Consider the following 17,286-nt stretch of genomic DNA (forward strand, 5'->3'; position numbering starts at 1 on the left):
TCCCCAAATTGGGTACAAAATAATAACTACATTCTGATTATAACTATTTTTATTATTTTTTCTTTTTTAAGTAATTATTTATTTATTTGGCTGCGCTGGGTCTTAGTTGAGCCACGTAGGATCTCTAGTTTTGACATGCGAACTCTTAGTTGCAACATGTGGGATCTAGTTCCAGGACCAGGGGTCGGACCCGGGTCCCCTGCATTGGGAGCACAGAGTCTTAGCCACTGGACCACCAGGGAGGTTCCCTGATTATAACTATTTTTTTTAAAACGCACAGAAATAAAGAGTCTCTGGTAGGTGATATAATACACCAAAATAGTTCTCAGAGGGAGATGATGTAATTGCAAGTAGCTGTTTTCTTTTCTCTACTGTCACATTTGTGTTTGTTTTGCAACATGGTTATATTACTTTGGTCATTTTTTTAAAAATCTAAATGTTTTATTGGCTGGAAATACAATGCATATATATTCATATACAAACCACATACAAAGTATGCCGTTGCGTGCAGTGAATCATTGTGGGAAGGGTCCCAAGGGGATTTGTGACACCTGGGCTGCCCCTGATCCCCCGTTCCTCCGCTTCTCATTATTCGTACTTAGCACCCATATCCCCAAATCCAGATATCCCAGAAAATAAAATTTGTATAAATGTGGAAGACATGAAATACAACTAACTGTCAGATGTCCATGAAATCAACAACATAAATTGGAAGACGTTCATCCTGGCTCCATTTGGTTTCTCCGACTTTAAATCGTCGATTCCTCCTCCCCCTCCACAGAACATTAACACTAAGAAAAACACAAGTGCCACCTAGTGGGAGAAACTGACCATGATCCTTTTCAATTTCTCTGCCTCTTCCACCGAATCCTCCCAGACACACAGGCACGGCGCCTGAACATCATTAACTGTCCTTCCCACCTCTCTGGCGGTCCGGTGGTACAGCTCCCCTCCAGGCCATCCCCTTCCCCACCTTGGGGTGCTCCTCGGGCACGTGCTGCTTGGAGAACTTGGCCAGCTGCACCAGCTCTGGGATGACCTCATTGACGTCGTAGCTGTTGGTACAGTTCACCAGGGTGGTGGCCACCGAGTACAGGATGGTCTTGTCAGGGGTCTGGAGACAGGAGGTGGGGGATAGGAGGGGACAGGCAGCAAGGAAACCTGAGAACAAACCACTGCCTCCAAGAGGCTCCCTCACAGGCAGACTGGTTTGGGAGGAGCGTGGCTGGCGTGGCCCCGAGGGAGAGGAACCAGCTCTGCTCACACAGGCTCTGCTCCCCTCAGCAGCACCTCAGAGCACCAACGGGAGTCCTCTCAGTGCACTTTTTGCTTTGTGCCCCTTTCAAAAGCCCAGCCCCATAGGCTTTCCATCAGACTGCGGTGGGATAGGGTGGGAGCTGGACACCCTTTGGTGGAAACTCCCTCCCACACTTTCACCCTTTAGTGGCGGCAAAGAGCGGGGGAAGGGGGGCGCGGGGGGAGGTGGCCCAGCAGAGGAGGAAGGACATCTGGGAGGGACTGGGAAGGAGGGAGGGGCCCAGAAGAGGCCAGGTACTGCCCCTCGGTCCCTCAAAAACCTCAACTCCCTGGGGGGGGAGGGGGGATCTCAGGAAAAAAATACCCTCATCTTATTCATCCTCCCACTGCCTGGAAGGCATGAAGAGTTGTGAGCCCATATTACAGTCATGAAAGATGAGGGCCAGACAGAGGGAAATGACCAACCCAGGTTTACAGGAAGAGTAGGGGGTAGAGTCAGGATGAGGACTGTGTGTCTAATTTCCCACGCTCAGCGGACAGCCCCGTGAGCCTGAATCCAGCAGATCCTGAGGCCAGAGGCCAGGGCCACACTCGCCTTGGCCAGCTCCAACATGGCCTGCAGGGCAGGGATGTCCTGAACAAAGTCATCCTTCACGTCGGCGTCCAGCGTGAGGTAGGCCAGGCCCTCCGCTGCCCATCGCCGGGTCCGGGTATCTGTGGACGTGTTGCACAGCCACCTGGGGGAGGGGAGGCAAGGGTGCTGGGACTGGGGCAAGAGTGAAACAATTCAGGGCAGCAGGTGGGCGGCTTTTTAGGATCTGGCATCCACTAGGGCACATCCCTGAGAGGAGATGGTGGGCTTGAGGAAATAGGACCCCCTTACTTGCGGCACTGTTTGGCCAGCTTCTCTGTCGACCCTTCTGCAAACTGCCTGAGACCATAGTCTGTGCCGCCAGCAGAGCCAAGTTTACAGAGTCCCTGGGGAGAAGGGGAGATGTGTAGGATCAGAGACACCAAGGCCTGGGGACGAGGCCTTGCTCACACAGGTCCCTGTGGCTGGAACACTTTGCCCCTTTTCTTTGCCTGGATAAACCTGTCTGCATCCTACAGAACTAAGGGCAGGCGTCACCTTTCTGAGATGCCTTCCCTGAGGCTTCCAGGTTAGGGTAGATGCCCACAAAGCTGGAGGTTTTCAACTTACCCTTTTCCCCCACCATTTTGCCCACGTAGATGTTTTGTGTTTGTCATTTTGAAAAATCAGCACAGGATAATACTAACCATATCTGTAACCACAACGATAAAACTTATGGCACAAAAACTGGCTGTGAAATCATATTTTTGTTGGGGGGCAGATTCAGCTGTGCAGATTTTTACCCAGGAAAAATTGGACTCTGCAGAAGCTAAAATTAGTTTTTTTTTAATTGATATGAACCAAAAAAAAAACCCCACAAACAAACAGATCAGTGACTCAAATCTTCACTGTAATTGCTGTCAAGAAAAAGGAAGTTACTTCTATAAAATGAAAATGGAAACAAGGTGCTATATAGAAACCGATTAAGGAAACAAACTGAGTTTTTGGAGTTTGCACTGAAACTACTTGGTGGACAAAAGCTCATCAGTGTTTGTCGTTCAAAAGCATCGAGGAGATCATTGTTAGGGTTACATGGCAGGGTCCCGCATCCTGAATCCACGTTCTCACAGCCTCCTGCTTATCACCCCGATCTGCAGAGGCCTGTGGGTGGATCTGGGTGCTTAGGGCGTGGTCTCCTCAAGGACAGGGACCACGTCTCATTCATTCTGGTGTCCCTGATGCCCGGCACAGTGTCTGGTACCCAGCGCACTCACCACCAGTGTGCGGATCTTGATCTTCTCGTTTTTGGTGGTCTTGTAGATCTCTTTGAGCAGTGACACGCCGTTGGTGATGATGAATGTGGCACGGCTGAGCTTGGTGGAGGCATGGATGAGGGCCTCCACGGCCACCAGCTGGTCTGCTTCACGCTCTGAGCCGCACAGAGCCACCATCATCTCCATAACTCCTTTCAGTCCCAGCAGCTGATTGCCCAGGTCAAAGGGGCCCTGCAGGATCCCTGACACCGTCTGGATGGCAATCACATTCTTGTCCATGTCCTGGGGGTCAAACTTGCCCCTAAAACAGAGGGCCAGCGTGGTCAAGAGAACTGGCCAAGGGGAATGGGAGGAGTGTGAGATTTGGGGACAGACAGATTTGTTTTTGCATCCTAGATACACCACTCATGTGCTGTGTAACCTGGGGCAATTCACTGAACCTCTCTGAGCCTCAGCTTCTTGATCTGGAAACTGAGGATAGCACTACTACTTCTCAGAGTTACGATGGGGATAAATGAAGTAATAGATGTGTTCCTCAAGAAGCACACTCAGATGGGGACTGACACTCGGGAAGTTTATTTGGGAGAGCTCTTGGGATCAACACCTGTTGGGAAAGGGAAGAAATCAGGCCTGGATGGAGGGAGGCACTGGACTGAGATGCGGTTGTGACAAAGCCTCAGCTTGCAAAGAGTTCCAGAGCCAAGACACCCTTCAAAGTTGTTCCAAGTTGGGGTGAGGGACAAGTCATTGGATGCTGGCTTCCCTGAGAAGGGTGAACAGCTGTCCTCAGCCAAGGCAAGTCCCCAAAAAGAGGTGACAGGTGAGAGCTGTCAGCCAACAGGCTTCCCAGAAGCTGGGGTGTCTGGTGGGACAGGACAGCAGCCACCACAGCACAATAGGGCTACCAGGATGCCTGCCGCACGACCTGACTCTGCCATGTAGCTGAGTCATCATGTAGCCTGAGCCAGTCAATCCCCTGTCTGGTCCAGTCCCTTCCCCTAACGAGTCGGGGGTGAGGGGTAGACTAGAAGAGCCAGAAGTTTCTGCCTTCCTTTCAAAGTCTACTATCATCTACTCTACAGAAGGATCTCTGTATGAGGACGTCAGAGGTGACACACCTTCTGCTCCTTCCGTGATCTGCCCAGGTTGATTTGATGTGGGGAATCAGGGCAGATGTGCACAGTGCAAATGCAGATGTGTATAAATGAAAGAAGAGAGCAGGGCTTCCCTGGTGGTGCAGTGGTTACAAATCCGCCTGCCAGTGCAGGGGACAGGGGTTCGAGCCCTGGCCCGAGAAGATCCCACATGCCGCAGAGCAATTAAGCCCGTGCATCACAGCTGCTGAGCCTGTGCTCTAGAGCCCACGAGCCACAGCTACTGAGCCCGCGTGCCACAACTACTGCAGCCCGCGTGCCTAGAGCCCAACTACTGAAGCCCGCGTGCCTAGAGCCCGTGCTCCGCAACAAGAGAAGCCACCACAATGAGAAGCCCACACACTGCAACACACTGCCCGCACACCGCAATGAGAAGCCCGCACACTGCTCGCCTCAACTAGAGAAAGCCCATGTGCAGCAACGAAGACCCAATGCAGCCAAAAATAAAATAAATTTAAAAAAAAAAAGCTAAGGAAAATATCATAAAAAAAAAAAAAGAAAGAAGAGAGCATGGAGCAAGAGTCAGAGACCTGGGCTCTGGTCCCACATCTGCCTCTGGCTGGGTAACTGGGCAAGTCCCTCTGGGGGAGAGGGATCAGCCTTGGGAGCTCCGGGCACCCCTCCAGCTCTGAGAATCCGTGTCCTGTGCCTCATCGTCTTCCCACTCGGTGCCGGGGAACCAGCCTTGCATAATTAGTTGGGGTCTGCCCTTTAAACTGGTTCCTTATGCCAGCTGGTGCCTGAACCTCCACCCAGCCCCTGGCCCCTAATGAAGCACCTCCCTGGAGGGGGGAGGGGAGTGGCAGCCTCAGGCACCATTTGTTGAAGGCGGTGACCCTACCCACTCAGTGTCAGGTGACCTCAGAGGCAGCATGTACAGGCTGACCAGGAGGGGGCCTCGTTCAAACGGGGACTGGCTGGGAGATAGTTACCGGATGCTGAAGCTGAGGTCGAAAAAAACTGGAGAAGCCCTGAGGAGCTTTAAGTGACACAAAGTCGGGATCAGGAGAAGCTACAGGATGGAGCCAACTTCGCTGGGACCCAAATCCAGGAAGCTGAGAACAGTTTTTACATTTTAAAGGTTTTTAAAAAAAAAAAATTGTGATAGAGACCTACGTGTCCCACAAAACCTAAACGTACTCTCTGGCCCTTTACAGGAAAAGTTTGCCAACCCGTGGAATAGAGAAAGGAAAGCAGAGTGAAGGCAGGGTCTTCACCTTCCCAAGACTCACCTGGTGATTTTTAAACATGCAGCTTCCTGAGCCACAGCCCAGACTACTGGGTCATGGGGTGGGGTGGGGGCGGTCCCAGAAATCTGAATAGTTTCCAAGTATGAGGATCATTGGAATAAAGGAGGGGGAAAGCCAGCTACCATGAGGAGAGATCCACATGGGGAGGAACCGTGGCCTCCCACCAAGAGCCAGCACCAACGTGCCAGCCACTTGAGCACGCCATCTTGGAAGCAGATCTTCCAGCCCCAGTCCAGCCTTTGGATGACGGCAGCCCAGGCCAACATGCGACTGTCATTTGTAAGCCCCAAAGCCAGAACTACCCAGCTGACTCTCGGCCACACTGCTGTCCTATTGTGAGATAACACATGATACTTCTTGTTTTAAGCTGCTAAATTTGGGGGTAATGTGTTACACAGCCATCAATGACTAATACAGAGCCCGACGGAAACGGAGCAGGACCCTATGGTCCTTCCCCCACCATGTCTTCCGCCTGCCTTTTGTCTGTGGAAAACGTTTAGCCAAACAAGTTTAATCAGAGAAGTGAGAAAAGGCAGAAACAGAGGAAAGCAGTCAAAGGAGACCAAATAAAAATAGTCATTAGGCAAAGTCCAGGGCCTTTGGTTCCCCTCAAGGGCTATAGATAATATTCTGAGCCGTATCCTGTTAGCTGTCTTATAGAGACTGAAACCTTCACCAGGTGGAAGAAGTTAACTACATGATGACCAGGCTGTAGCCGTGACATACGCTGCCACAGTTCTGAGAACGGGCCTCAAAGAAATGGGAACAAACTGACCCTGGAACTAAAGACTAACTGTACCTAAAACAATCAAGATGACACTGATCCGACCACTGCATGACTAATTTCAGGATGACTGTCAGAGCTGACTGTGCTGTTTCTGCCTGTAGCCCCTCCCTCTGTCTATGAAAGTTCTTGCCCCCTGATTGTCTGGTGGGGCGGTGGGGGGAGTCAGCCTTTGGACAGGCGTATGCCCTCCTCCCACCCCCAGGTTTCCAGCCTCCGAAATAAAGCAAACTTTTCCTTTCCACCAGCCTTGCCTCTTTACCGGCTTTAGAGCAACCAGTCCTACACTTGCAGTTACTCGACCCTCCAGGAAACTCACGTGATGTACTCCTCGCAGATCTTGCGGAAGTGATCACGCTCCGGGTCACAGCGCAGATCGTCATAGAGCTTGTTGATGAGGATAGAGGCCAGCATTCGGGTGTTGTCAGTCAGGGGCAAGCAGGACGGCAGATCTGGAACCTGCCCCACTACCTTCAGGATCTTCCTCAGGCCTGCAAGACAGACAGCAGCAAGTGTAAGATGCTTGCCGGGCTCTGTCCTCACAAACGCTCCTTCTCGCTCAGTCCTGTTTTATCACCAGAGCTCTTTAGGCAGCATGTAGCTTATCCAACGTGAAGGGCACTGGGATGGGGCCAAGAGAGCCAGGTTCTACCCCTGACTCTGCCCCTACCTGAGCAATTAGCCTCCTGCTATGGGCTTCTGTTTTCAGCATTTACAAAGTCAGGACTATTTGATCTCAGAGGACTCTACCAGTGCTAACATTCTGTGGGTTGATGTATAATCTTCCTCAAATGCTATTTTATGCTCTCTTTTCCCCAGACTTCAGTTTCTTTTTTGGTAAAATGGGAACAATACTGCCTTCCTCATAGAGTTTGAGGATTCAGTGAGATAATGTATGGAAACTGCCTAGTGCCATTCCAGGCACATCATGACACTCAATAAATATTTATTATTTGTTTAGTAAATATAACATTTACTATTTATGGTTATTATCCCTTCTCTTCTCTTCTGTTGAAGAAACCTCAGTGGCTTCCTATTACCCACCAGGCTAATTCGACCATTAAGTATTTGTTGAATAAATGAATGAATAAGTGAACGAATAAACAACCACCTTTTAGGTACTGGCTACCAAAATAAAAGACAATCCTGACATCAAAAAGCTCACAATACAGGGAAGGGAAGACAGATGTATAAAGATTACAACAAGGTGTAAATAAGGACAGAACAGTGACACCGCAAATGGTGTGATTCACTCCAACAAGGCAAGAGTTTCAAGTTATTTGGAGCACTTACTATGTGCCAAGAGCTTTCTATACATTATCTCATTTAATCCTAACATTGACCCTACTGGTTAGTATGAATCATTATCGCCATCGATCAGAGCAGAAAACCAAGACATGGAGAAGCCAAGTAACTTGCCCAGGATCACATAACTGGCAAGTGACATAGCAGCAACCCTCTCCCAGCAATGTCTGATTTCAAAGCCCACGATGTTAACTGTTACACTACACTGCTGTGGGGACAATAGCTTGATTTCAGAGCCAGGTTGTAGAGGTTGGCTAGGAGCTGGTCAGACCTTGGGTGGGACAGGTAAACGGGAGGGGAAACATCCTAGGTAAACATTGGGAGGCATGAAACTCTGGATGTAGCAGGGAATCAAAAGTGCTTGGCATGTATATGCATAGCCGATTCATTTTGCTGTACAGAAACTAACACAACATTGTAAAGCAACTATATTCCAATAAAAATTAATTTTAAAAATGTAAAGATCGGGCTTCCCCGGTGGCGAAGTGGTTGAGAGTCCGCCTGCCGATGCAGGGGACACGGGTTCGTGCCCCAGTCCAGGAAGATCCCACACGCCGCGGAGCAGCTGGGCCCGTAAGCCATGGCCGCTGGGCCTGCGCGTCCAGAGCCTGTGCTCCGCAACGGAAGAGGCCACAACAGTGAGAGACCCGTGTACCGCAAAAAAACAACAACAAAAAAAAAAAAACTAAAGATCGAAAATAAAAGTGCCTGGCAGTAAATTTTGTGCTGTGTATTTTAACACACACACAAAAGCACTGGGAGGGCTGGAGAGTCATTGGAAGGGGCCTGATGAACAACGCAAAGCCCCCAGCCTGGCTGTCAAAGGCCTTCATCAAATGCACCTGCTTTACCTCCCCAGCCTCACCCCCTACCCTTCCCTTCCACTCTGCCCTTGCCTTGAGCATCTCATCCTCTTTTGCTAGAACACTCTGGACCTCCTCCTTGTCCATGTCTGCCCCTCCCTGAACCCAAAAACTTACTTCAGGCTTGACATCCTGGTGGTTCCCCTACCCTGCCTGGTGGCTCCCCTACCCAAGTCTTCAGCCCAGTTTTCAGATACTGCTCCCCATCCCACCCCCATCCTATAAACCATGTGGTTGGGCCTAAATCCTAGCGCAGAGAAAAGTCAATTGTCAATGCCCAGGCTTTGTAATACATGAGAGAAGACCAAACTGGGATGGGGGGGAGGGTGTTGAGAGGGGGAGGGTTAAAGCACTAGAGTAATTTGTTCAAGTCTAAGCACTTACACGTGAACTTTGCTGAGATCTGTGAAAACCAAACAGGGGAAGTGCTGTATCAAAAGAGAATAAAGGTAAAGCTGCTATAAGCTGACTTGAACCTTTTAGAACAAGGTCTGGTCTATATGTCATTATACCTGTGGGAGAATTTATCACAGCAGATCATAAAGCCACAGGTATGATTCTTGAACAGTTGAACAAGGTGATTTAGGAGAGGGGTGATGCCCTGGAGCTGACAAATTTAGTGACTATCTCCTGGCACATTGTTACTGGACTTTGTATAACGTACACAGGTGCCATTTCTCCCTCTGGAAGGCCTGTATTTTGCCATCCTGAGACTTCAGGAACGTTACCCCTTGTTGGTGGAGTCTTGTTTGGGTTTTTTTGGCACTTGCCTCGCTTGTCAGGAAACTCCACCCAGATGTTTTTGAGTGTGTTCTGGGTGTGTTCAGGTCCTGAATTCAGAGCCTGGACCTATGCCTTCACCAGCCCACTGGTGGATCCTAATATGCTAATGACTTTTCCTGGCTTTTCAGTTGGAAATGAAGACTTCTCCCAGACAAGAGCTGCACCCCTTCCACCTTCTGCTGGTTGCCTGGTACCCTGGTGCCCACTGGAAAGGCTGGCATGAGCCCCAGACCCTCCCACCTCCTCACCGTTATCCACCACATAGATGGTACGTGAGTTGTCGTGAATGGCGAGGTCCTTCCTGGGGACGTTCTTATTGAGCAGGTTCAGGGCCTGATCCCTGCCCTGGCCAGACACCTTCTTACTGACCAGCATGTCAAGCAGGTGGTTGGTGATCTGCTTCAGGTCCTTCTTAGTGTCTGAGGAAGGAGAGGACAGGGGTAAATAGAGAGGACCAGGGTGTCTCAGGTATATAGGACCAGGGATGGCAGAGGCTTCTGGAAGGACTCTGGAAATATTGAATCCACTGCTTCCCAGATTTTGGAATTTCCTAGGAGAGTATAGTATCTCACTCCAAAAAAGGGGGGGAGATCTCTAGACAACACCCCCAAGGGGTCCTCCAGCCGCTCTGAACACCGACTTCTATGGCAGCCCATTCCATTCTTGAACAGTCTGGTTCTTAGAAAGTTCTTCACTCCCAGGCAACGATGGGCAGGGATCCAAAGGTGCTTCGTGCAGTTTTTAATACACTGATTTAATAAACTGTTTTCCAGAAAGGAAATTGACACTCCTTTATAGACATTTTACTCCCCGCAGATTCAGACATGCTGGGAGCCTGAAATTCAAGCATTTGCCTGGGATGCCAGGTCTTCCCTGCCCACTGGGGATCTTAAAGGCAAATGCCTCCTCCTGCTTTTGCGGTCTGAACTCTCTGGAACTTGGAGATTTTTATCCTCATTCTAGATTGTAGCCCAAAGGCAAGCAGGCAGGCAAGTAGAAAAGGAAAGATCTCCAAGCCATGTCATATAAATAAATGATGAAGGAATGGGGCTATCTAACTGGTGAAGGAAAGCCACAAATGTACATGATAGCTTGTCTTCAGATAAAAGTATGTGAGATAACAGACTTATTCTGTGAGGTTCCACAGGGCAGAACAGGGACCAGAAGTGAGTGGGATTACAAGGGGACAGATTTGAAATCAATATATGGAAGAATTATTCAGCAGAGATGTCCAACAGCTCACTCCCTCCGGAGGAAGTCATGGCCCCCAATGAACCACACCTCTCAGTATTCATTCTCTTGGGGAGTCCCCTCCCACACTGGCCCTGGATTGCTCATGTGACCTTACGGCACACTCAGAGGCTTAAAAAGCACTTACACATTGGGGCTTGTCCATTCAAAATGCAGCCACCATGTTACATAGACACCCAAGCTGCCCACCAGAGAGGCTACAAGGAGTAAAACCAAGATACCCTGGCCAGCATCTCCAGTTAACCACCAGCCATCCGAGTGAAGCCATGTTGGACCCTCCAATAATTCTAGTGCAGAAAAGGATCCTTACCATAGTAAGTCAGAACCACATCAAGAATTCAAGACTCCAAGCGGGTTAATTACTAATACACAAAGAGCTCTTAGGAATCAATAAGAAAAACACTGATACTCCAACAGAGGAAATAGATAACAACATGAACAAACCATTTGAAGACAAAGAAATCCAAATGGCTAATAAGGATAAGGAAAACTAATGTCTAATTCGTAAATTTTAAAAATTCAAACAGATAATTATTACCTACTGAATAGGAAAATATCTTTAAGAATGATAGTATTTGAATCTGGTGAGAATGATTTGAGGCTGGAACTCTTATCATCACTTGGTGAGAGTAAAAACTGATGCACCCTCTCAAAAGGAGTTCGAAAGTAAGGTAGTGAAAGACCTTTAGTTATGTTCATAGCATTTAACTTAGTACTCCCATTTCTAGGAATTTGTTCCAAGAAAATAATTACAAATGTAAATATAGGTTTATGTTAAGAATAGCTACCGAAGTGTTTTTTATAAGTATGAAATTAAAGGCAATCTAAATCTCCAACAATATAGAGCTGATTGATGAGTTATGATATATCCATACAATGGCATGTAATGAAATTATTTAAGATCAAGCTTTCTATGAGTGAACCTGCCTCTGTGACCTTCCCAGCCAGAACAGGAAGTTGTAAAATGATGTCTAGGACCTGGATATACAGGAAGAAGCCTGAGTTTGTATGTGCATATATGCAGGAATGAGACAAATGTTAAATTAATAATTATTCAAGTAAAAAGGAATCCTCTTTAAGAATATTAAACGGTATGCAATAGTAATATAATGCTCAGAAAGGAGAAAAACACAAAAATATCCATAGCTGAATCCCAACTTTGTTAAATAGATATTTATATGGAGGGATAGAAGAAAGACTGGAAGGGGGACTTCCCTGGTGGCGCAGTGGTTAAGAATCTGCCTGCCAATACAGGGCATGCGGGTTCGATCCCTGGTCCGGGCAGATCCCACATGCCGCGGAGCAACCAAGCCCGTGCACCACAACTATTGAGCCTGTGCTCTAGAGCCCGTGAAACACAACTACTGAAGCCCGCGCGCCTAGAGCCCGTGCTCCGCAACAAGAGAAGCCACCGCACTGAGAAGCCCACGCACCGCAATGAAGAGTAGCCCCCGCTCGCAGCAACTAGAGAAAGCCCTTGCGCAGCAATGAAGACCCAATGCAGGCCCAGAAAATAATTAATTAATTTAAAAATAAATAAAATACTTTATAGAAAAAAGACTGGAAGGATACACATGGCAGTGATAGTAGTGGTTATCTGGAGGGGTGATTACAGGTTGTTGGGATTTTTTTCATCTTTACATATTTCTAAAATTTTCCACATTTCTCCATAAGCCCCTGTTACTTATAAAAATTGTTGTAAAACATGCATAAAATAAAATTTACCATTTTAACTGTTTTAAAGTATGCAGTTCAGTGGCATTAAGCACATAAACACCGTTGTGCAACCAGCACCACAATCCATCCACAGAACTTTTTTCACCTTGCAAAACTGAAACTCTATCCCATCAAACAATTCCTTATTTCCTCCTCCCCCGCCCCTGGCAACCATCATTCTACTTTCTGTTTCTATGAGTTTGACTGTTTTCGAAATCACATATACATGGAATCATACAGTATTTGTCTTGTTGTGACCAGCTTATTTCACTTAACATAGTGTCCTCGAGGTTTCTCCATGTTGTAGCATGTGTCAGAATTTCCTGCCTTTTTAAGGCCAAACAATACTCCACTGTATAGATGGACACCACATTTTGTTTCTCCATTCATCCGTCGATAGACACTTGGGATGCTTCCACCTTTTAGCTGTTGTAAATTATGCGGCTGTGCCTCTGTTACTTTTATCATCAGAAAATAAATGTAAAAATATAACCAGGCCACCTCCACATGCACGGAACGCCCAGTCTAAGGTGGTAACTGACACTTCCTTACCTCCACCCCCTTGAACCAAGGCTGAAAACTGTTTCCTACCCAGAACCAGGGCCTCTTCCTTCCCTCGATGCTCTCGCTTGTCCTCCCCTGACAGAGCGTCGATGATGGCCTGGAGCAGGTTGCAGACGGTCAGAGGCAGCTCTTCATTCTCCACGGCCATGAGGCTGCAGATTCGGTCTATCCGGACTGCATGGAGAATCGCTGTGGCCTAGACGCCCCCAGCAAGGAGCACAGTCAGCTGTCTGCCCTCCCCTTCCAGCTGCCATGCAGGTTAGGGAGTGGGTGATAGCTGCCCTGTGCAGGAGGGACAGAAGATCAGGCAGCCAATGCCTCATGGGACCCGTGGCCTGGGAAGGCCCTTGACACAAGCCATGCCCCTTTCCAGAGGTGTAGAGCTGCTCCATCCAATACAGTAGCCACTCGCCACAGGGGAGGCATTGAACACGTGTAATGCAGCGAGTTCACATTGAGATGTGCTTGTGAGGTAAAATGCACACTGGATTTTGAAGAGTTAATATGAAAAACTGTAAACTATCATAACCTTTGCATTCAGCTCTTCCGCATAAACCACTTTCAAGAAACTTATCTTTGTTTAGTCAGACCCATTCCCAGCTCAAAGAAAAAATAAAAGGATCAATCTCTGTTGAATCTGGGGCCATACAACCAAGGTTGAGGGGAGACACTTTAGACGTTGTATCAGGGTCTATCCATGCCAGCCACGCCCTGCCCACAGGTCAATGCCAGGTCCTCAGACTGGCAGCCCTCCATGCCATGAACCCTGGCCCTGCCCTCACCCTAGCTCGGTGGCCACTACACATGCCCGACAGGGTCCGTACTGCAGCCAACATCAGCTCAGGCCTCTTAGTGTCCAAAAGCTGCCGCAACAGGGCCACACCGTTGTTCTGGAAGATCCTCTCGGCCCCTGCTTCCTCACGGCTGAGAACAATGAGGTTGTTGGCCGCCTGAAGGAGGGAAGAAACAATGAAGGTCATGAGGGAAGTCTGGCTGCAGAGGCCTTGGCCATGAGCCAAGTGCAGGGGCTGGTGCAAGGACTAGGTCTTCAAAACATCTTTATATTCTTTTGCCCTATAATCCTACTCATGGGAACATAGCCCAAGAATATAATTCAAAACAAGAAACAGAGTAACTTGCAATAAAGACCAACTGCATGAAATATATTGCAGCCATTAAAGTCATGAATGAAAAGACTCAGAAGAAGCTTGGAAAAAACATTGGTAAGCAGAAACAGAATCACAGGTTCACTCTGATTGCACTTATGGTGAAATAAACCTGTGTATATATGCTTGTGGATAAGGACTTTAAAAAGGTAGGGAAATGTTAAATTAATTAAACAAGGAGGTGGCTTCAATGCCTAAGCAACTAAGTAAGCAAACCCAAACCACAATTGGCTGTACAGCAGAAATTAACACATTGCAAATCAACTATAATTCAATTTAAAAAAACACAAAACAAAGCAAAACCTAACCCTGTATTGCCTCAAGTTTAAGAAATCGAACCTTGAGGATGACCAGTCACAAACAGCTAACGAGCCTTTCCCAAATAATGCAACTGCTTCAGCTATAGCCAGTCAAATAATTCCCTTGTTTTGCTTCCACCTGTTTTCTATAAACGTCTTTTTCCTAGCTCCTGTCGGTGGAGTACCCCCACCACTTCTGTTTTCGCGCTGCCCAATTCAAACAGATTTTGCTCAAATAAATTCTTAGAATTTTTATATGTCTCAGTTTATCTTCTAACAGAAGTGAAGTGATTTCACATGGGAAATTATTTTTCCATGAAAAATGTTCTTCGGGGCTTCCCTGGTGGCGCAGTGGTTGAGAATCCGCCTGCCAATGCAGGGGACACGGGTTCATGCCCCAGCCCAGGAGGATCCCACATGCTGCGAGAGGCCACAGCAGTGAGAGGCCCGCGTACTGAAAAAAAAAAAAAAAAAAAATGTTCTTCGAATATGGTTTTGGCATTGTTTGTTCGTTTATCTGTTTAGGGAGATCTGAAGTTGCAGGGGGTTCTCAGGAAGGTTGAAGGTTGTGGGCAGACAGAGCACAAGATGGGATTTGAAAGCCCTGGGTTTGAGTGCTGATTCTGCCACATGCTAGCTGTGTGACCTTGGGCTAGTCATAGCACCTCTCTGGGCCCCAGATTCCTGTCTGTAAAAATAGACAGTTGAGCTGGGTTTTCAAGTGTCTTCCTACCCTAAAGCCTTCCTCCTTGAGGATGTATATACAGTCATCCCTCAGTATCCGCAGGGGATTTTTTCCAGGACCCCCACGGATAACAAAATCCACGTATGCTCAAGTCCCTTATATAAAATGGCATAGTACATTCGGCCCTCCTTAACCACAGGCAACCAACTGAGGATCGAAATTCCTTAAAAGGCCCCAGATCTAGAGAGGAGGCCTTGAACAGGCCCTGAGACCCTGGGGTTGGGCAAAGAACTCATGAGGCAGGAAAAGGAGGAGGTAGACAAATAGGTAGGGAGGCTGATTAGAGAATCCCAGGCAAGCATGAGCTGAACCATCATCGCTCTGTCAGTCAAGGACTTTGTACTTCTCGAACTACTTTCATCTATAACAACTTAAGTCCTCATAAGAGTTTGCTATAAAAGATAGCTGCATATTATATGGACTTATTGACCATTAAACTAACAAAAATTCCCCAGGCGTTGTCTGCCAAGTTCTTATACATATTCAGATATTCTTTTTTTTTTTCTCTGAAGGACTAGAAACGTTTTATTTTTTAAAATTTATTTAATTAATTAATTTATTTGGTTGCACCGGGTCTTAGTTGAGGCACATGGGCTCCTTAGTTGTGGCATGCGAACTCTTTTAGTTGTGGCACGCATGTGGGATCTAGTTCCCTGTCCAGGGATTGAACCCGGGCACCTTGCATTGGGAGCACAGTCTTAACTACTGGACCACTAGGGAAGTCCCTAGGAACATTTTAAAAATGCAGCAAATTTGGCTAAGAGGATGGTATTCTGAATAAAGATCTTCATATTTCAGAATGACTTGTTGCAATGATTTGAAATGGAATAAAACATTATTTTAATGTGTCATTGTTTCTCAGGGCCAAAAGTAGGGTGAGGCAAGAAAGACACCTTGGGTGCAAAATTTACGGGGCACCAAAAACCTCTGTAATCAAGATAAATGCAATGCATTTAATAAATTTGTATGTAATATGTAAATAAGTTTAATAAATTTGTAAATGCAATGCATTTAATAAATTTGTATTTAATGCAATGTTTTAAAATATCAAAATCAATTTTGTTTAGTTTTTCCAAGGAGCCTCCTCCCTGGCCTGCAACCTGTCGGCGATGTTACCGCCCAGACACAGGAGCAGAGTCTGCAGTGGAAGTGCAGTTACCTGGCAGGTCCCAAGACCACCCGCTGCCGGCCCAGCACCCACCTTCTCCAGCTTATCAGCTTTACTGTTTCCATCCAGGAGAATCTCAAACATCTTCTGTACCCTCGAGTCTGTGGAGAACTGCACACGGAGCTGAGGAGAGAGGAGGGAGTGGGGAAGAAGGCAGGCAGGGGTCCCCGTCATTCCAGTTGGCTCCACATAAAGTTCATCTCAATTAATAGCTTCCTGTCTCCCTCCATCATTCATTCATTCAACAAACATTTACTGAACAACTACTATGAGTCAGACACTGTATAGAATGGAGAACAAAGTCAAGTCCTTGCCCCACAAAGCTGACAGTCTGGTTATATTCGCCATCCCATTTGGTCTTCACAAGTCTTGGAAGGCAAAGGGTCATCACCCAGTTTTGAAGTCTAGTAAACAATTAGCTATTAGACATTTTAATATGGGCTAAAGGGCTTCCCTGGTGGCGCAATGGTTGAGAATCTGCCTGCCAATGCAGGGGACACGGGGGTCAAGCCCTGGTCCGGGAAGATCCCACATGGCGCGGATCAACTAAGCCCGTGCGCCACAACTACTGAGCCTGCGCTCTAGAGCCCGTGAGCCACAACTGCTGAAGCCCGTGCACCTAGAGCCCATGCTCCGCAACAAGAGAAGCCACCGCAGTGAGAAGCCTGCGCACTGCAATGAAGAATAGCCCCTGCTCACCGCAACAAGAGAAAGCCCGCGTGCAGCAACAAAGACCCAACGCAGCCAAAAATAAATAAATAAAATAAAATTTTAAAAATATATACGGGCTAAAACAGAAATATATCTCCAGGATCGGAAACCTGAAGCCGTTTCTAAGTACCTTTTCAAGCAAATTAAAACCATTATTTTTGAATGTCTCATCCCTCACTCTCCCAACCCCAGTGCTCTGAAGCTTTCATAAAGCGACCTAACAGATCCATCATCCCCCATCTTGCCAGCTCCATCTGCACCTCCCACTGCTTTTTTCTGCTGGTCTACAGTGCCACCTATTTCCATCACTCCTTAGTCTGTATTTTCTCAGCCCTTGAGTCTGCACTCTGGACAGTACGACATGGTCCCACCATGGGACTGCCCCAGGCACAAAGAAGTTACTGTGTCTTGGAGCAAGGAGCTGC

At 47.5% G+C, this 17,286-nt stretch overlaps 1 protein-coding gene across 1 annotated transcript in view; it reads right to left on the reverse strand.

The window, feature by feature from the left end:
- UNC45B (unc-45 myosin chaperone B) overlaps nt 1–17,286 on the reverse strand; it is a 30,631-nt gene that overhangs the window by 10,578 nt on the left and 2,767 nt on the right. The window contains exons 4-12 of the mRNA XM_027099742.1: nt 16,184–16,273; nt 13,555–13,722; nt 12,800–12,968; nt 9,490–9,660; nt 6,610–6,781; nt 3,103–3,403; nt 2,141–2,235; nt 1,847–1,994; nt 974–1,114 (exon numbers count right to left, since the gene is read on the reverse strand). Coding sequence (XP_026955543.1) covers nt 974–1,114; nt 1,847–1,994; nt 2,141–2,235; nt 3,103–3,403; nt 6,610–6,781; nt 9,490–9,660; nt 12,800–12,968; nt 13,555–13,722; nt 16,184–16,273 — 1,455 coding nt within the window. The remainder of the gene's footprint in view (nt 1–973; nt 1,115–1,846; nt 1,995–2,140; nt 2,236–3,102; nt 3,404–6,609; nt 6,782–9,489; nt 9,661–12,799; nt 12,969–13,554; nt 13,723–16,183; nt 16,274–17,286) is intronic.

The sequence above is a fragment of the Aethalodelphis obliquidens genome, unplaced genomic scaffold (assembly GCF_003676395.1).
Source record: "Aethalodelphis obliquidens isolate GAN/ISIS:26980383/991018 unplaced genomic scaffold, ASM367639v1 scaffold139, whole genome shotgun sequence".
NCBI classification, from domain to species: Eukaryota; Metazoa; Chordata; class Mammalia; order Artiodactyla; family Delphinidae; genus Aethalodelphis; species Aethalodelphis obliquidens.